Below are 20000 nucleotides of genomic sequence, written 5' to 3' on the forward strand. Positions count from 1 at the left end.
AAATAGCTTTATGCGATGCCCTTCTTTGTTGAGTATAAGAACCTCAGGAGCACTTATTACTAATTACTGACCCTTGGGTCTACCAGGTCAACTAATTACTGACCCTTGTTACTAACCCATGTTCTGTTATATGTTTATGCTTTGCCCCCCCCCCCCCCCATCCCTGTGTTTAGGTGAGTTGTCCCCCTGTAGGGTCATGAATGGAGGGTGTCACGACCTCTGCCTTTTGACCCCGCACGGCACGGTGAACTGCAGCTGTAGAGGTGAACGGGTGCTGCTGGATGATAACCGATGTGTATGTAAGTCCTGTGTCGGATCTGTTACCTCTCAACATCACGCTAGGCTTTCAATTCCTTTAAGGTTGTGCTAGTGGTAGCATTCGCCTCACTGCACTTCATCTAGGAAAGACTACAGCAGGTAATGACCCTGCAATAGCCCCTGGTTTGTTTAGTGAAGAGACAGGGGCTATTTTTGAATTATGCCTTTTTACCCAAGCAAGACTCTGACTGCTCAATTCTCTTCTATCCTGTTTTTTTCAGTGCTGTATTTCAGCAGGTGAGAAGCCTGCTTATGGCAAATGAATCTGTCAGGGTTGCATCTGCAGTAAATTGAGCTGTAGTGTTTGTCATGAGGATGCATGAGGAGAGAGAGGCTGGGTTAGAGGATATGATCAGCTGATACAGACTCAGAGGCCCAAAGCGGAGCGGAAAGTTACGGAATATTGCTTTTGAATCAAATTTTTCTCATTTTTTTTCTTTTTCTTTTTCATCTTCTTTTTTTCTGTTTTTTTTTTCTTTTACATCCATGCAGCCAGAAACTCATCTTGCAACATCCACAGTGAGTTTGAGTGCGGAAATGGAGAGTGTATTGACTACCAGCTGACGTGTGATGGGATTGCACACTGCAAAGACAAGTCAGATGAGAAAATGCAATACTGTGGTAAGAGAATAGTTTTCACACACACAAGCACACACACACACACACACACACACACACACACACACACACACACACACACACACACACACACACACACACACACACACACACACAACACACACACACACACTGATACACACAAACACACACATACACACACATACACACACACACACACACACACACACATATATACACACTGCTCATCTGATCATCTCGCTGTTGACCCCTAAGTGTACATCTAATAACATTAGCCCTGACGTCCTCAGCCCGCAGATCAATAAACGGAGGTGAAATAAATGTGTTCATTCTGAGTTGCAGGGATCATACTAATGGAGCTCCATGCCTCAGCTGACCCAGCACAATGGATCTGTATCTTTAGATCTCCCCCCCCCCCATCCCTTTCTTTCTCCCTTTCTCATCCGCAGAAAACAGAAGGTGCAGGCAGGGTTTCAAGGCCTGCTACAACCAGCGCTGCGTGGCCAACAGCCACTTCTGTGATGGAGTTGACCACTGTGGAGATAACTCGGACGAGGTCTTCTGTAACAGTGAGTGTGCCGAGGGCCTGGATTAGGATTTCCCTTTGTCAGTACAGAGGATTTATTCAGTCACGCGTCAGACATGCTGGGCTTAAGGGTAATGCAACAGTCAGAGGAAGGATGTGTGTCGAGTGTCCAGACACCCTGACTATATCTATGGGATGCATTTACATGTTTACATCTCGAAGATTGATGATTGATACTGGAGGGTTAACCTTAAAGGAGAGTGTTTGGTGAACTTATATTTTAGAAAATCTAATTTGAAATTGAATAAGGAATCGACTGGCTAAATGTAACACTAGCTGTGGATTAAAATACAACATCTGTAGCTAGCCAGTACATAACAGCTAATTTTGGAACAGATGTTACACTGATCAGGGCCTCATCTGATCCACAATCAGTTATTGTGTGTGTGTGTGTGTGTGTGTGTGTGTGTGTGTGTGTGTGTGTGTGTGTGTGTGTGTTTGTGACTGTGTGTCAGGGGAGGGGGGTACAACTACAAAAGCTTCTGACTACAGAGTCACATGGCTCCAGTCCCAGGAAGCGAAGGGAAACAGCAATTAACAACACTACCATCTGTCCCTCCGTAGCAATCAGCTTTTTTTGTACGCATTGTTGATTCAGTCTGTTTCTCTGTTTCTTTCTTTTTCTGGGCTCGGGAAGAAAAGAATAAAGTGCCTTGTTGTTTTTCTGGCTCCCGCCCGTCTTCTCCCTTGCAGACTCAACATGCGCCTCCTCGGAATCCCGCTGTCAGGATGGCACGTGTGTCCCACGCTCGGCCTGGTGCAATCAGATTATCGACTGCGCCGACGCCTCCGATGAAAAGAGCTGTGGTAAGATAAAACCCCTGCGGTTCGCTACGGTGCGTCAGTGGCGGCGCTATCTGGCCACCCCTCAGCGTGTCGTATTGTATCCCCTCCCCAAGCCCCCCACCCCCCCGCTCTCCAGTGTGATCCGTAATGTCTTGGGCGCCGCTGTGTTCACAGATAACATGAGCTGCGCAGATTACTACCAGCTGGGCGCCAAGGAGACGCCGTTCCTCAGCTGCAACTCCACCTCCTTGTGCATCCACCCGTCCTGGGTCTGCGACGGAGCCAACGATTGTGGGGATTACGCCGATGAAACACAATGCCAGGGTGACTCCTCTCATCTTCACACCCTTTGCCACTTCTATTTTCTGCTTTGTTTTTCTTTTGTTTCAGGTTTTTTTTGTGTGGCATATTTATGGCATTTGTTTTTGTTTTCCAAGCACAATGATGTTGCATTGAGAGTGGAAGAACAGCCCAGGGATGAAGTTTGAATTACGAGCCGATAATCTGTGCTGTTTTTAGCAAGCCATGCATCGACGGCCGAGGTCTTAGAAGATCTCAGGGTTCAAATTCATCCAGATTGTTGGGTCTAGTGTGGGAGTCCTCACTTAGTACAGGAATCACACTACTATCATGCAAATACTTTTGGACCCAGCTGCACATTCAGCTCTGTGATCAGCTGTTGCGTTCGGGTGGATTTTTATCCCAGTTTCCAGGAGGCCTAAATAGAAGAGAAAGTTATTATCATACATGTCACAACAATCAGAAGGTTTTCCTTAGTTGGTTTGGAAAGTTGGTTTTGGTTCATCACATGCCACAGTATATTTATCTTACCTCAAAGCTTGTGTGGTCATTTGGTCCTAACAGCTTAAGCTTTTATTTTTTTAATTGTGTGATCAATCCTGGTGCTGTTGGTGTAGATCCCTATAGATGCGCTTTGATCATGTGATTTGTTAGTGCATTCCACTTTCTCTTCTCTTCTGCGCTCACGTCTACACTAACACTTTTGAAAGAAGTAATTCAGCACTTTGCCTAATCAATCTCTGCTTCCAACTTGGCCAGAGATTTGTCACTGCGGAGCGTCTTTGACAGATTCCCATTGATCAGAGCTAATTAATAATCCAGTGATTGATCCCTTCAGTCAACCTCCTGTTCTTTCCCTGTCTGATCCCGCAGCGTCTGTTGGACACACATGTGAGGATGGACACTTTGCATGTCCCAGCGGAAACTGCATCTCCAGCGTGTGGCTGTGCGATGGACAGAAAGACTGTGAGGACGGAGCCGATGAGTTTCAGTGCGGTAAGTCCCGAAGCCCCGACTCGACCAAACCAGGCCCACTCCACTTCTAGGGTCCCCATTGCCTAGAACCCAGGGTAGAACACACAAGCTGACAGAATGATCCGTCTGATCTCCATAAGTCCAGCTGATACTGGAAGAAGAGGAACGCCTCTGAAAAAGTCCAAGTTTAAAAACCGTTTCGTTTTTCTCCCTACTTCACATTAAACCCTTTTTTTTCTTCTTCTGTCAGCTAGAGATGTCATGTCTTTGCAAGATGGAGTGTGAACTGAAACTTTTTAAACCCGTTCATTTCGCAATAAGACGCGGGCGAGGAGCCAAAAACGACAGAATAATTATGGAATATGCTGACCTGTGATGTGGTTGTCATGGTAAAGCATGGGTTATTGTGCCTCCAAATGAATAGATGATAGAACCGCCGCAGAGGGCCGCTACGCCGGTTGAGGCTGTCGCTCGCTCACATGAATAATTCAAGTCTGATTTCGCGAACAGAGCCTTGTTAATCACAGAATGTGACACTTGAAAATCCATTTCGCTATAACTCTGGCTTTGTTAATCATCTAATATTAATAACGACACCAGGGCACTGTCCACTCTCTGCACTCAGTATTGGAAATGGCAAGCAGCCGTGTCCTCCAGTCCTCATTAAAAATGGCCACGGGCTTATTTCATTCAGGCCCACAAATTCTTGCCTCTCTGTTTGCTTTTATTTTAAAGGAAACATTCTGAAGTATGCAAAATAGGAGATGTTCATTAAAAATGCACGAGGAATGGAAATCTGCAAAGTCCATCTGTCTGCTTTTGGAGACGGCTACATGCAATAGAATGTCACTCAGTGATTGAAGATGGTGATTGGCCTTGTTGATTAACACGGTTTGTGCTTAATAATTAAGAGTGCGATTTTAGGGCTATACCTGATGAGCAGAGGGAAGGTAGAATAGAGTTTCAGGAGGCCTTGAAAATGGATGTCGCGAGCAGGAGGGAAGGAAACAGTAAACATGTCAAAAGAAAATGTACTTACTATCCCAAATGCGAAGCAATGCCATAATTTCCTGAATATTAACTGAGGTTTATACATTGATTCTGTAAAACTTGTGCAGCCCTGCAGTCAATAAATAAGTCTTCCATAACGATAAAGTGACAGGTGTCGTGTATCCTTGGATCCTGCCCGACTGCATTTCACAGCCCAAATGCATTTAGCATTGAGCATACAGTAAATGTAAAACATATAGGAGCATCCCACATCATCTGGCCTCCAGGAGAAGAGAGAGGGTCAAATCCAGGTGCTATTACTGTAAGTTCCAACTGGATATAGAAGAACATCCCCCCCTCCCCCCTTTTCTCTCTGCCAGGTTCAAGCAGATGGGCCCCCATCATATGTGTCTGCTCCAAGGGGGTTAGGGCCCTGGGCTCTGTAAAGCACCTTAAGACAATGTAATTGTTTTGGAGCTATATAAATACAATTGAATTGAATATAGGAAAATGTGGCTTTGCATTGCATAGACCTCATTACATGTAACTGGACCATTTAGCATAATGTAGCCCAGTAATTATGAGTGTATAACGCATACTACCTGCACAGTCTCAACCTCAACTCTTACCCTAATTCTTACTTCACTGCTAATGCTGTTTATTTATTTTTTATGACATTACAAAAAACTGTGCTGCATTGTGTTTTGTTACTCAACACATTATACTGTATAGTGCTCTGTGTGACGTGAGTTATTCTGTATAGTGCTCAGTGTGAGGTGAGTTATACTGTATAGTGCTCAGTGTGAGGTGAGTTATACTGTATAGTGCTCAGTGTGAGGTGAGTTATACTGTATGCTGTATATTTTCTATTTATCTATTTTTATATTACCTCTATACATTTGCACATACTTCTACTGTTCTTACTGTTAATACAACTCATATCTTATATCATACTGTACATATCCTATTTATCTATTTTTATATTACTACTATACATGCACATACTCTGCACTCTTCTGCTGTTGCACTTCTGGTTAGATGCTAACTGCATTTCGTTGCCTTTGTACTTGTACTCTGTGCAAAGACAATACAGTTGAATCTAATCTACTGATCAGTGTGAGGTTAGTTATACTGTATAGTGCTCAGTGTGAGGTTAGTTATACTGTATAGTGCTCAGTGTGAGGTTAGTTATACTGTATAGTGCTCAGTGGGATGTTAGTTATACTGTATATTGCTCTGTGGGATGTTAGTTATACTGTATAGTGCTCAGTGGGATGTTAGTTTTAACAACGTTCAGGGTGTGGAGTTCTGAAGAAGAAAAAAAAGTGTGGAATTGCACTATTGAAGACTCTAGTAGCACTGGCATGAAGCCTGTTTAATATAAAGGCTTTTAAGTTCAACAACAGGAGACCACTGGCTTTTCTGTTATACCCCTGTTTCTGTTAACGAGGCCTTCTGAGTCAGCGCTGTCAAACGCTTGTAATGGGGCAGCTGTGAGCTCACCGTGGTTTTATTCCGCTCCTGGTATCTCCTGCCCACTCTGTCTTCATCCAGAGCTTTCTAGAAATTTCCCCAGAACAGAGAACAGAGAGCAGAGAGTGACCTGTGGGTGGAGGCGCTCATGAAAGGGCTGATGGAAGTCGTAGTGCTGATGGCGCCATATTTGCAGTCCGTATCCTCCTGCTGTGTCCGATCATTTGTTTTCGCTCTGGTCATACCCCGAGAGGGAATTGCCTCAATTGCCTCTCCTCTTCAAAGTCGACGTCCGTACGGCTTCACAGAGGACGCGTGTGTGTGTGGGGTGTTGGCAGCTGCCTGAGCGAGGGGACGTGGCACAATAGGGGGTTCAGGGGCTCAGTGAATATCGCTGTGTGTTGGTGTGTGTCTGTGTCTGTGTGCTTTTGTTTTGATGTTTCTATTGCACAAAATCAGTGTTTGTCCTTTCACCTAAGAATTCTGCACGCAAAGGAAAAAAGCCTGCTTGATGTCTTTTAATAATAAGGTTGATCAAGTGTGTGTGTGTTGCACACAAAATGGCTAGCGGAGGTATGTGTGTGTTTCTGTTGTTTGTTCGTGTGACCTTGAGGTGGCCAGTTGCTCGGCTTTTGTTGTTTTGATTTTATAGTTTTTTTCATAGTTTGTTTCATTTTTATTTCCCCCGCCACTTTTCTCCTTTTCATATGTGGCTCGGACCATGTCCTTCATCCTCGGTTTGTTGTTTTATTCGCCCGGGATGATTCCTGGCCGATGTTCGAGGAACGTTTTTTTGGTATCGAACCACTTTCTTGGCTTGGCCTTGGCCCACGTCGAATGAAAATGGCCGCCGATGCCCCATAAGAGGGAAGAGGCACAAAGAGCCTTGTCACCACACAATAGGGAGCACAAACAGAAACACAAACAACTGAAGCGGACCCGAAAGCAAATCACCCGACACCCAACCTGCAGGAACAGCTTACCGTAGCACTCTAAGACTCCAAATGGCATTTGCTGTATTTTGTTGTGCTGCTCTATCTGTAATGCAGAAGAATTATTACCCAAAAAGTGTGACCCAAAACAGATCCGTCTCTGTCACACACTTCTCAGCTAAAGAGGAGAACTACACAGAAATCCACTTCCATGGCACTTTGCTGTGGGGGTTGTCATGATGTTGGCTGCTTTGTGTGCTGAATGCAGAACCCTGGGTTGAGTTCTCAGTCTCTGCGCTCGCTGACCATTAAAATAACTTTTATTCTCTCCCTTGGCAGCTCTGCAGTGGATAATGCCTCTGCCATAAACTATCGAGGGAGTGTTTCATAATGTTTCAGTGCAGCATGAATCTCTTTTCTCTTGCTCTATCAGAGGCTTATTGTCATGTTAAACCTCCCTCCTTCTCTCTGTTCCCCTCTGTCTCTCTTTCTCCCTCTCTCCCCTTCTCTCTCTCTCCTTCTCTCTCTCTCTCTCCCCTTCTCTATCCCTCTCTCTCCCTCTCTCTCTCTCTCTTCATCTCTCCCACAGACTCCTCGTGCCTGTGGAACCAGTTCGCCTGCTCCAAACACAAGTGCATTGCCAAGCAGTGGCTTTGTGACGGCGAGGACGACTGCGGAGACGGCTTGGACGAGAGCGAAGGGATTTGTGGTAAATTAGTGTGAGAGTGAGTGTGTGTGTGTGTGTGTGTGTGTGTGTGTGTGTGTGTGTGTGTGCGTGTGCGTGTGCGTGTGTGTCTGTGTGTGTCTGTGTGTGTGTGTGTGTGTGTGTGAGAGGGATTTGTGGTAAATCAGTGTGAATTTGCATGCAGTGGAGAGGATTATTTACACCTGACTGGCCTAAACTGTCAACACAAAAACATTTGAGCGAGCGACTGTCGATGTCAAGAGATGTTGATGGCTCAGCAATAATAAGCATGTATGTCTGTAAATTATTTAAATATATATATGTATTTAATTCATATGTTTTGATTTATTTATCTATGTATTCCCTGAGGGCTCCTGGGGTCAGCTCTGTGCCCTGAACAAACACAGACAAACATTTGAGTCATTGATTTCCTTCCCTGCAGTAAAGGTCAAACTGGAGTGCATGATTACGTTGGGTCTCCCACAGGAAGTCAATAGAGGCCCTTTGAGTTGTTCTGCTGACCTACACACATCACCCACTTCTTCTCTTCTTTTATTCTCTCCATCCCCCTCTCTCCATCCTCTTTTCTCTATCCCTCTCTCCATCCACCTCTCTCCACTTCACTGTCTCTGTCCTTCTCTCCATACCCCTCTCTCCATCCTCTTCTCTCTATCCCTCTCTCCATCCCCCTCTCTCCACCTCACTGTCTCTGTCCTACTCTCCATACCCCTCTCTCCATCCTCTTCTCTCTATCCCTCTCTCCATCCCCCTCTCTCCATCTCACTCTCTGTCCTTCTCTCATCCCCCTCTCTCCACCTCACTGTCTCTGTCCTTCTCTCCATACCCCTCTCTCCATCCTCTTCTCTCTATCCCTCTCTCCACCCCATTCTCTATACCCTCTTCTCTTCATCCTTCTCTCTGTCCTTCTCGCTACCCTCTTCTCTCTATCCCTCTCTCCATCACCCTCTCTTCACCCTCTTGTCTTTACCCCTCTCTCCATACCCTCTCTCTGCCCTTTTCTCTCTTTCCCTCTCTCCATCCCACTCTCCCCACCCTCTTCTCTTCATCCTTCTCTCTGTCCTTCTCTCTAACCTCTTCTCTCTATCCCTCTCTCCATCCCCCTCTCTGCCCTTTTCTCTCTTTCCCTCTATCCACCCCCCTCTCCCCACCCCACCCTCTTCTCTTCATCCTTCTCTCTGTCCTTATCTCCATCATTGCCACCCCCCAGGATCGGTGACGTGTGGAGCTGGTCTGTTCAGCTGCCCTGGCTCCTATGCGTGCGTGCCCAGGCGCTGGCTCTGTGACGGGGAGAGGGATTGTCCCGACGGCAGTGATGAGCTGGCTGCAGCTGGCTGTGGTAAGGGAGCTCCGCCGGGGGTCTGTCTGCAGAGAGCTCCATTTCTCAAACTGATCTGCAGGAGCAGAACTAGATCAGGGCCAAATGTGCCCTAGACTAGAGAGCAGCAAAAGCAGATCTTAGACAGATCATCAGGGCCGTATTGGTACCAGGGCCAGATCATTACCAGGGCCAGATCATCACCAGTACATTGGTACAAGGATGTCAGTTCCGTCAGTGTTGCTACTAGCTGTAGTTGTCTCCGCAGAAGAGCTGTAACACTTGTCTTCCTGTCTCCTCCTGGCTCCTGTATTCTCCTGAGCCCTGGCCTGTCTGTCCCTGAGCTTCACAACTCACGGACATTCAATGGCTACCTGAGTGTGGTGTGATAGGCCAGTCTGTGTAATACTGTACACTTGTGCCCTTGATCTTGATATCAGTCAGGGTCACACATTGACATGCTTTTTTTTGACCTAATGAATACTTTATCTGTCTCACCCACTCTGCATCTCTCTCTCGCTCTCTTTCTCTCTCTCACCTTGTCTGCATCTCTCTCTCTCTCTCTCCCTCCCTCTCACTCTCTCTCTCACCTTCTCTTTCTTTCTCTCTCTTTCTCCCTCTCTCTCTCTCCCTCACCTTCTCTTTCTCTCTCTTTCTCTCTCTCTCTCTCTCTCTCTCTATCTCTCTCTCTCACCTTCTCTGCATCTCTCTCTCTCTTTCTATCTCTCTCTCTCTCCTCATTCAGCTCCGAACACGACTTGCGGAGAAGGGACATTCCGCTGTCACAATCAGAAGTGCATCCCCAGACAGTACGTCTGCGACCATGACGACGACTGCGGCGACGGCTCCGACGAACACCCACAATGTGGCAAGTCCTCCCCTCCTGTCGCAGGTGGCCCGTAACAGGCGCTGATAACAGCTCCGCGTACGATAACGGCACTGACACACATTCCCACAGTTTAAGGCGATTGCTTCCCTCATCCCTCACGCTTGACAGCTCAGATGAATGCATCCGTTCCTCCGAGCGCTAAGGTGATGGGACTGTAATCTGCTGGCTCTACATCAAGCTGTCATCCTCCTGTACAGTATGCCAGTATGCCAGCTTGCCAGCGGGCTTTTACGCGTGACACACTGTGCTGTTGCCCACACACAGACGCTGCAGTAATTAAAGCGCAGTCCTAGATTACTCTGATGGTTTGTGAAGAATGACAATGAAGGAAAGGGTCTGTGTAAAGTGAGAAGTCTAGTAAATGTGCCTTGTGTCCAAGTTTACTCATGTGATTTTTTCTCTCTTCTGGTTCGTTTTCTTCCCCTCGAATGTCTCCTCTGTCCTCATTCTGCCTCTCCTCTACCCCCCCCCTCTCTTTCCTTCTCTCCCCTCTCCTTCCCCCTCTTCTCCTCTCCTCTCTCCTTCTCTCCCCTCTTCCTCTCCTTCTGTCCTTCTACCCTCGTCTTGTCTTCTGTTCCACCTTCCCGTGTGTGTGTGTGCATCTGTGTGTGTGTGTGTGTAGAGTATCGCTCCTGTGGCCTGGGCGAGTTCCGCTGTGCTGACGGCCGATGTTTGTTCAGCACCCAGTGGGAGTGTGACGGCGCCTCTGACTGCCCCGACCACTCCGACGAGCTGCCATACAACCCCAAGTGCTCCGCCGCAGGCAAGCCCAGAGCCCCAGCCCTCTCTCACACACTCAGCTCCATTTCACACTCCTGTGCGTGTGCGTGTGTGTGTGTGTGGGTGGGTGTGTGTGTGTGTGTGTGTGTGTGTGTGTGTGTGTGTGTGTGTGTGTGTGTGTGTGTGTGTGTGTGTGTGTGTTTGTGTGTGTGTGTGTTCGTGTGTGTGTGTGTGTGTGGTGTGTGTGTAGAGTGTCGTTCCTGTGGACTGCACAGAGCCCCGTCCCCCCTCCTTCCCTGTGACCCTGTACACCCTCAGCTGATTGATGTGTCCCTGCTCTGCCTGCCAGATGGGCTCAGGGAGAGACACCTGTACCAGTGCGCCTGTCTAACTCTGCCCCTGTCAGGGTCTGTGTGTGTGTGTGTGTGTGTGTGTGTGAGCCTCTGTGTGTGTGCCTGTGTGTGTGTGTGTCTGTGTCATTACAGCCATTACACTGCCCTGAATTTTCCTCACTAACTCTCTCTCTCTCTCACACACACACACACACACACACACACACACACACACACACACACACGGATATCTCATTCATACAGCAGATGGATTAAACGTTATCGTATGCATATTAAAAGTTAGCAGTTAATCTACAGGAACACTGCCAAACAGATAGACAGACACAGACACAGACACAGACACAGACATACACACACACATACACACACACACACAAACTCTTTGGGATGCTTAGCGCTAAACAGACGCAGTTAAACAGACGCTATCTGTTATCTGGAACATTCTTGGCCAGGTTGAGAGACAGAGTAAAACATAGCGGGGATGGGTAATGAAGAGAAGAAAAAAAAGAAAGACCGAAAAAGACAGAAAGAGAGAGAGGGAGAGGGAGAGGGAGTTATAAGACAGACCGCCCACGTTAGAAAGCGACAGGAAACAGCAGCACATGCTCACTGTGGCACAGAGAGGACCTGCTTCAGGGGTAAATGCATCATCTAAGGAACTGAATGGCACGAGGGGGGCCGAGCCATGCATGCCCAAGTTCATTATTGAAAGGTTTGGTGAGAGCTGTTCAATAGCATTGCTGTGCAATCCCCAATGTAAGAAGATGCGGCTCTGGACCGTGTTCACCAGGAGCGTTTTTCCAACGTGCTTCTCCTGTTTTTCAAATCAATAACATTCGCTGGCACACGTTCATTCCGGAGAATTTGTTCAGGCCTAGAATGTGACATGTCCAAACATATGTGATCCATATTTAAACATACATTTTTAATTCAATAACCTACATTTGTCTAATGGCATATTACATCTTACATCTTACATCTTTGCTGAAATGATACATTTTTAAGAAGCACTGGCTGAACCAGCATATTAGGTTCATCTTAGGTAAAATGGTATTCATGGTAATGGACTGGTAACATTCCTGACGTCAGATTTGTATCCTTTTCATGGCTTTTTCACTTAGAATTATTCTGGGATCAAATTGTAGGTTATTTGGTGTAGTCAATGCTTCCAGAACCCCAGCAGAATCTGTTTCTTGTCTGTCTTGACTTAAATGCTTAGTCAACAGTAAACGAATGTCGCCCTACTGTAAAAGCACAATATGTAATTTTTATATCTATTCATCTATTCTAAGGATCTTTTCCTTTGTGTAAAGTGTTCTGGTGTGGTGTTTCTTTTTCTGCCTTAGTCGGACTAGACAACAATATGTGAACAGATGTATTCACACATAGATGAATAGATACAGAAATGTCATATTGTGCTTTTACAGAATGGGCGACATTCGTTTATTGCTGACTAATCATTTAGGTCAAGACAGACAAAAAAACAGACTACCGACTCCCAGACGCGCGTCTTTTAAGAGATTTAACCTTTTAAAACAACATTTTATTCTTTTTTTTCAAACCTGTTCCCTGCATCCTTCTCTCCTTCCCCCTCTGAGGATCCCAGCTATAGATCAGCTGCACTAACCCATAACCAATTACACAGGTCTGCTCCTTCCTCCTCACTTATACAGACTGCAGTAGGCATAATGCTCTTCCATTAAAGGGAAGGTGATATGTGTTTGCCAGATAGATCAGACTTGGGCATTGATGGTTTGTAATTGGTTTGTGAATGGTCCCCATGGCGATATCCAAAAGCCACCCCCCGGCAACTGCAGGACAATCCATCAAAAAGGGGGAGAGGGAAAGAGAGAGAGGGAGAGCACAGAGCTACAGACAGAGATGGAGAGAGAAAGAGCACAGAGCTACTCACGGAGAGAGAGAGAGAGAGCACAGAGCTACAGATGGAGAGGGAGAGAGAGCACAGAGCTACAGACAGAGATGGAGAGGAATAGAGAGAGAGAGAGAGAGAGAGCACAGAGCTATTAACGGAGAGGTAGAGAGAGAGAGCACAGAGCTACTCACGGAGAGAGAGAGCACAGAGATACAGTAAGAGACGGAGAGGGATAGAGAGAGAGAGAGAGAGAGCACAGAGCTACTAACGGAGTGGTAGAGAGAGAGAGCACAGAGCTACTCACAGAGAGAGAGAGCACAGAGATACAGTAAGAGATGGAGAGGGATAGAGAGAGAGAGAGCACAGAGCTACTCACGGAGAGAGAGAGCACAGAGATACAGTAAGAGATGGAGAGGGATAGAGAGAGAGAGAGCACAGAGCTACTAACGGAGAGAGAGAGAGGGAGAGCACAGAGCTACAGACGGAGAGGGAGAGAGAGAGAGCACAGAGCTACAGACGGAAAGGGAGGAAGAGAGAGCACAGAGCTACAGACGGAGAGGGAGGAAGAGAGAGAGAGAGAGATAACAGAGCTACAGAGGGAGAGCGAGAGAGAGAGAGAGATAGCACAAAGCTACAGACGGAGAAGCAGAGAGAGAGAGCACAGAGCTACAGACGGAGAAGCAGAGAGAGAGAGCACAGAGCTACTAACGGAGAGAGAGAGAGAGAGAACAGAGCTACAGACGGAGAGGGAGAGAGAGCCCAGAGCTACAGACGGAGAGGGAGGAAGAGAGAGACAGAGATTACAGAGCTCCAGAGGGAGAGGGAGAGAGAAAGAGAGCACAGAGCTACAGACAGAGAGAGTGAGAGAGAGCACAGAGCTACTAACGGAGAGGGAGAGAGAGCCCAGAGCTACAGACGGAGAGGGAGAGAGAGATTACAGAGCTACAGATGGAGAGGGAGAGAGAAAGAGAGAGCACAGAGCTACAGACAGAGAGAGAAAGAGAGAAAAAGAGTGAGAGAGAGAAAGAAAAAAGGAAATCTGTTCTACCACCTGTGAAAACAGATATTTAAAAAAAAATAAAAAAACATGACATCGCATTGTCCGTGTTTGTGAGTGTGAGTGTGAGTGCATGTGTGTTCACATGTGTGTGTGTGTTTTCCCTGTCCTTCCATGAACTCTCTGACAGTGTGGCCTTCTGCTCTGTGCTTTAGAAAGTTTGTGCAACGGCTCCTTCTTCATGTGTGCCAACGGGCGCTGTGTGCCGCTGGCCAGTGTGTGTGATCGCCGTGACGACTGCGGAGACCGCTCGGACGAGAGGAACTGCAACGTCAACGAGTGTCTCAACCGACGCATCAGCGGCTGCTCACAGGACTGCCAGGACCTGCCTGTGGGATATAAGGTCTGAAAGTGCACACACACACACACAAACACACACACACACACTCGCACACACTCGCACACACTCACACTCAGAACACACACACACAATACACATACATGCACACACTCACACACACATTGCACACACTCAGAACACACACACACACACAATAATCATACATACAGACACACACTAACACTCAAAACACACACACACAGTCACACTCAAAACACACGCACTCACACTCAAAACACACGCACTTTAACACATACACACACACACATCCACACACACAAGATCCACGCTCCACAATCCCCCCACACCCAGCTGATCCCTGCAGACCCTTCACACGGCACGGCCCTTATTGCTCTCATGGTAAAATAAAGGCTGGGGGTTAGTGGAGCAGTGTGTTTGCTTTGGTTGGGGATTAGCATGTGTACCTTATCCCTCTAAAGAGTTCATTAGAGGGGATGAGGCCTGCTTCAGTGCTCTGCTCAAACAAACACACACAACACCCTGGACATGCTAATCACATTCCTTCGGTTTGAGATAATATTTGATGACACAAGAGCAGAGATGGTATCAGCCAGTGTGCCCCCGGAATAGAACTCTCAGGCCCATCAGCGTCATGACAACACACGTAGGCCATTGTGACACGCAGTTAACGCACATGGAGTACGTCTGTCCTCACACACAGACACAGGATGGGCACATGCTCACACGCACCAATATAAATGCACTTGTACCCCCCTGTCTCACACACACAGACAGTTACACACATTTTATGTACTTTATTTGATTCCACATTACAAGTTAATATCAATTTTTTAGGAACCAAATATGATGAATTATCCAACAACTATTTGACCAACAAAACATCTTGTTATGGGAATGCATCATTAAGGGTACAGGAAACATCTCCTTCTCCAGATGAACATGCTCCCTATAACAGATGATATTGAGCAGTACTTAGCTAGCTGTCTGGCCCTTCTTTTACTTAGTCCACTGATGTTAAGTCCACTGACCACCAGCCTATGCACATGGCCTAGACTGCCAAAGACAAGAACAATGAGGACACATTTATAGCCACAGCTTTCAATGGCAGATGTTAGAGGATGGTATTTCAATTTTTTTGTACAATAGGATTCCTCCATGAACAGGTCAAAGGCACAGGCTACTTCAAAGAGTCTGACTATTTTTTCCTCTTGTGATATGCAAATGATGTCTGGTGTGTTGGGAATTCCTGAAAAGCAGTTTGTGGATGAGTTAAACCAGTGGGACTTGACAGAGGTATGTTTGTATAGTTGTTCCTGAGGGGCACAGGGGATCTGGGCAGCGATGAGGTCCACCAGTCTGTCATGTCTGGCAATATACAGTCCTTTGTAGGAAGGGCAACTGTTCATGATGTGGGCTACTGACTCCAGTTGTTGTGGTGGGTCATGTAGCATGCATAAGGGGGAATGAATAGATGGAAACCAGAGGGAGAGATTGTATTTTGTGGGGAGAACCTGTAGGCGTGCCTTCACACAGAAGATGAGTATCTCATCACTGATGGTGGCGTTATTGAAAATGGCATGTGATGTGGAGTGATCTGCACAGGTGAGTTTGGCTAATTTTCCTTGTAGTTTAAGGCTGGACCAGTACTCCATATTGTGGCCCCTTTGGATGGTAAGAAGGGTTTGCCTGGATGTTGATGGTAACAGGAGATGGGTGATATTATTGTGTTGCAGCCTGGCTTGCACTGTGATTGATGAGTCATCCACCACTGCATCGGTGACCTCTACTGGTTGGTGGTTGGAGATCCATTTTAGCTCGGTGCCTGTCCTCCAGCACAAATCATTCAGGTCACGCCAGTCTGATGACACACCAAATCCACACACACACACACACACACACACACACACACACACACACACACACACACACAAGTATATACCACCCCCCCCCCCACCCCCCCCCCATATACACAAGCTCAAATATCTAATATACGTAAGTGGTTTCTGTCTGTTTATTTCCAAAAGTCAGTTGTTTCACACAACTGGCACTGTTAGTGTGTATTACTGAACCTCTCTGTGTTGTGAGATAGCATGAGGAATGTGCTGGACTTAGGCAGCTGTGGGATTGGTTTGGCAAGTCTGGACAGACACACACACTCTCACACAAACACACACACAGACAAGTATTGATGGAGTTGGTCTATCACTAGGTTGTTAAGGCATGTCAAGATGCCCCCACACACACACACACACACACACACACACACACACACACACACACACACACACACACACACACACACACACACAAACAAATTCACACACACACAAAACACATGGGTCACAAAAAAAACACACACACATACACACACACACACACACACACAGTCAAGTATTGATTGACTTGGTCCATCACTAGGTTGTAAAGGCAAGTCTAGATACCCCCCCCCCCCCCCCCCACACACACACACACACACACACACACACAAACATACACACACACGAATACACACACACAGGAGAAGAGCTAGGCTGCTGCTAGGTTGTTATGGCAGGTTGGGACTCAGACCCTTCAGGCAGCAGATGTGGGGGCGGCTGTCAGTCAGGTTACCTCCTGACATACACACACACACACACACACACACACACACACACACACACACTCACACACTAACACACACACACACATTCATTCTCACTCTCCTGGGAGCCACAAGAGGCTGACATGGCTGGAAATGTCGGTCACCACGGTGACAGTGCTGTCATTAAGACCAGCGGTGAGCGACAGCAGGGGGACGGCCATGGAGCCTCATGTGCCACTGCATGGCTCTCCACAAACACGCACACACACACACACACACCTCATATGTTACCGTGTGGCTCTCCACACACACACACTCACAAACACTCTCTCGCTTTCTCACACATACACTCTCACACACACACACACACACACACACACACACACACACACACACACACCTCATGTGTCAACTGTCTGGCTCTCCACACACACCCTTCGAACGAGCAGATGAATCGCGCCGCACAGCACAGAGACTGCCAGACAACGACACACTCACCTGCTCCCCTCAAGTGTAGACTTGAGCTTCACACACACTCCACTCACACTCTCTCACCATGCTCTTTATTTAACCCTCATGCTATGTTCTGATCAAAATGACTGGTTTGGAAACTTCAGTCTTCAGTAAATGTTTTCTTTCATCTGAAACTCCGAAGGATTTATGACATCCTTCGTCCTACCTGCTTGACAGGATAAAATAAATTATAGACATGTTCTTAAAGTTTTAATTGTTTTTAATAATTTAACATTTGTTATATTTGTTGTGTCCCCAGCCAAAAAGAAATTAATGTCCAACACTGTAATACTTTTATGAGTGAAAATAAATGGTAAAGTTGTTAGATGTCACATTTAATGCAGTCAGTTACTTGTTGATATGAATAGATGAGCATATTCATTATAAATCACGCCTGTAATTTTTGACCAAAGGCATCATTTTTACGAAAAGCATTTATGTCAGGCCGGTCAATTCTGACCGGAACCACAACAAGTGTAGCCATGTTGTGAACCGACATCAGGATTTAAAGCTTGGTTGCCGTAGCGGCAGTACAGGTTGCATCACATCACATTTATTTACGGTCTGTGATGTCTACAAAATGATAAGGTTTCGGCCAACTGGGTATCAGAGCTGGAGTGTAGGCGGGTGGGCATGCATGCTGATGCGAACCAGGGAAACCTGGGCCCAGAACAGCTTCACAGCTTCAAAAGACCTTTGAATCGCCTTGCGATATCTACACATCACTGAACACATGCTCTACCAGGTGATTTAGGGTTAGGCTCTCTTATCAAGGTGTGCCATACGAATATGACTAACGCAACCTTTACAATAGATTTAGTCTGTAAACACAACAGACTCTTGGGAGAACCATGTGGAATAGGCATGTACATCCTTGTGCTTAATGTGTTGAAAACAGGTGGAAATGATCTTTTTCTGTGTGTGTGTGTGTGTGTGTGTGTGTGTGTGTGTGTGTGTGTGTGTAGTGCAAGTGTTGGGCCGGGTTTTACCTGAAGAACGATGGGAAGAGCTGTGTGGACATAGACGAGTGTCTGTCCAGTGTCCCCTGCAGTCAGCAGTGTGTCAACACCTATGGCTCCTACAAGTGCCTGTGTGCGGAGGGCTACCAGGCACCAGCAGCCGATACACACAGCTGCAGGTCCACCTCAGGTAACAGCAGTGTTTGTGTGTTTGTGTGTGTGTGTGTTTGTTTGTGTTTGTGTCTGTGTGTGTGTGTGTGTGTGTGTGTGTGTGTGTGTGTGTGTGTGTGTGTTTGTGTTTGCGTGTGTGTGTGTGTGTAGAGGGCTACCAGGCTCCAGCAGCAGATCCACAGAGCTGCAGGTCCACCTCAGGTAACAGTACAATCTCACACTGGTGATGTTAAAGTCTCAGGTAGGGGTCAACTTTTTAGCAAGTAATGGGTGGAGCATAAGTTTCTGTATCAGGGACGTGCAGTGAGGTTCGGAGCTGGTGAGGCACAGAAACCGGAAGTGATTACGTCATTTTGAGCTCTAGTTTAAACTATATATATAATATATACATGTATATATGTCTATGGTTTTAAAATGGTCATCTGATCAGAACTGAAAAAACGTTGTTTTATTGTCTAATACCATTATTTTCAAACGATTGTTTTTTTATTGTATTATGATGAGTTATTAATAACATATTAATAGTTGCAAGCTAGTGTATGTAGCCCTCCCACCAATGATATGGCTCATTTCATTTTGTCTGGAGAAAATATAACTACGGTGGTGGGATGCTAATTTAAATGACCATTTAACCAACTCGGACAGCTTCGAAAAAACAATTCCATATTTATTTAAACAACATATTAACATGTAAACAGTTAAACACCGCATACATAGCACACAATACCAAAATGTTCTACTGGCCAGTATAATTTAAAGTTGGTGCACTTTCGTTGGAGCTCATAACCGCCAGTTTGAGGTGAAACAAAATTAATCCACTCACAATTATCAGTATAGATCAGTGGAAATCCGTTGTCCTCTTCTTGAGTGAATGCAGTCAGTGGCTAGTTTAGCTCAGGATTAGCACCTACCTAGTCTGCTCACAACTTCAAGGCAACTTTCCTGCATCAACAGCCTTTAGCTTCTTTAGGTTCGTGTTGCGCATGAATATGTAGTCCCGTTGGGAAACGAGAAATACTCCAATGCAAATGTGTAATACTACTGTGTTAACTTAAAATACTTAAACGTTCTTAGTTAATTCAACATGCCTCCAGTCTTGTTTGGACTGAAAGTTCAGTTTTGAGAACAGCTTCAGGTTAGCAATGCAATCTTCCATTTTCGCTGTCAAACTCAAGTAGAGAAGTGAAGAAGAAAATCCAACGTCAGATTATATACCCAACAAGTGCCCTCTCGCTCGCCACCCTTCTTGAATCCGTGGTAGTGCGTGCCTCCCTTGCAATATTTTTCAATGCGTTTTCAGCTCAACTCAAAAGGTTCTACGCTTGCGCACGCATGCGTAAAACCCAGTTTGGAGTGATTTCGCAATCCTAGGGGAGGCACCATAGATATCTATAATAAAGGCTAGATATCCTGCCTGCGTTTCTGGCCGACGGAGTCGAATGTCCGCACATTTCGGCCATTTTGAGGACAGTATAGCTCACTCCCCTTAACATTGTGTTGGTAGTGGACTTTTTAAATAACCAGAACTTGCTCAATTTTCAACCGATTTTCAAACAGGTTGGTTTGTTATAAACGTAAGAT

General features: G+C 46.2%; 1 protein-coding gene across 1 annotated transcript in view; it reads left to right on the forward strand.

Annotated features, from left to right (window-relative positions):
• Window positions 1–20000, forward strand: part of lrp1ba (low density lipoprotein receptor-related protein 1Ba) — a gene marked incomplete at both ends in the record, with an annotated part of 268441 nt that overhangs the window by 161173 nt on the left and 87268 nt on the right. Inside the window, 12 exons of the mRNA XM_080836005.1 lie at window positions 174–299; window positions 811–939; window positions 1368–1487; window positions 2198–2311; window positions 2465–2614; window positions 3464–3586; window positions 7550–7669; window positions 8874–9002; window positions 9727–9849; window positions 10493–10633; window positions 14029–14216; window positions 18255–18438. Coding sequence (XP_080692131.1) covers window positions 174–299; window positions 811–939; window positions 1368–1487; window positions 2198–2311; window positions 2465–2614; window positions 3464–3586; window positions 7550–7669; window positions 8874–9002; window positions 9727–9849; window positions 10493–10633; window positions 14029–14216; window positions 18255–18438 — 1647 coding nt within the window. The remainder of the gene's footprint in view (window positions 1–173; window positions 300–810; window positions 940–1367; window positions 1488–2197; window positions 2312–2464; window positions 2615–3463; window positions 3587–7549; window positions 7670–8873; window positions 9003–9726; window positions 9850–10492; window positions 10634–14028; window positions 14217–18254; window positions 18439–20000) is intronic.

Source organism: Sprattus sprattus, assembly GCF_963457725.1.
Source record: "Sprattus sprattus genome assembly, chromosome: 3".
In the NCBI taxonomy this organism is placed as follows: domain Eukaryota; kingdom Metazoa; phylum Chordata; class Actinopteri; order Clupeiformes; family Clupeidae; genus Sprattus; species Sprattus sprattus.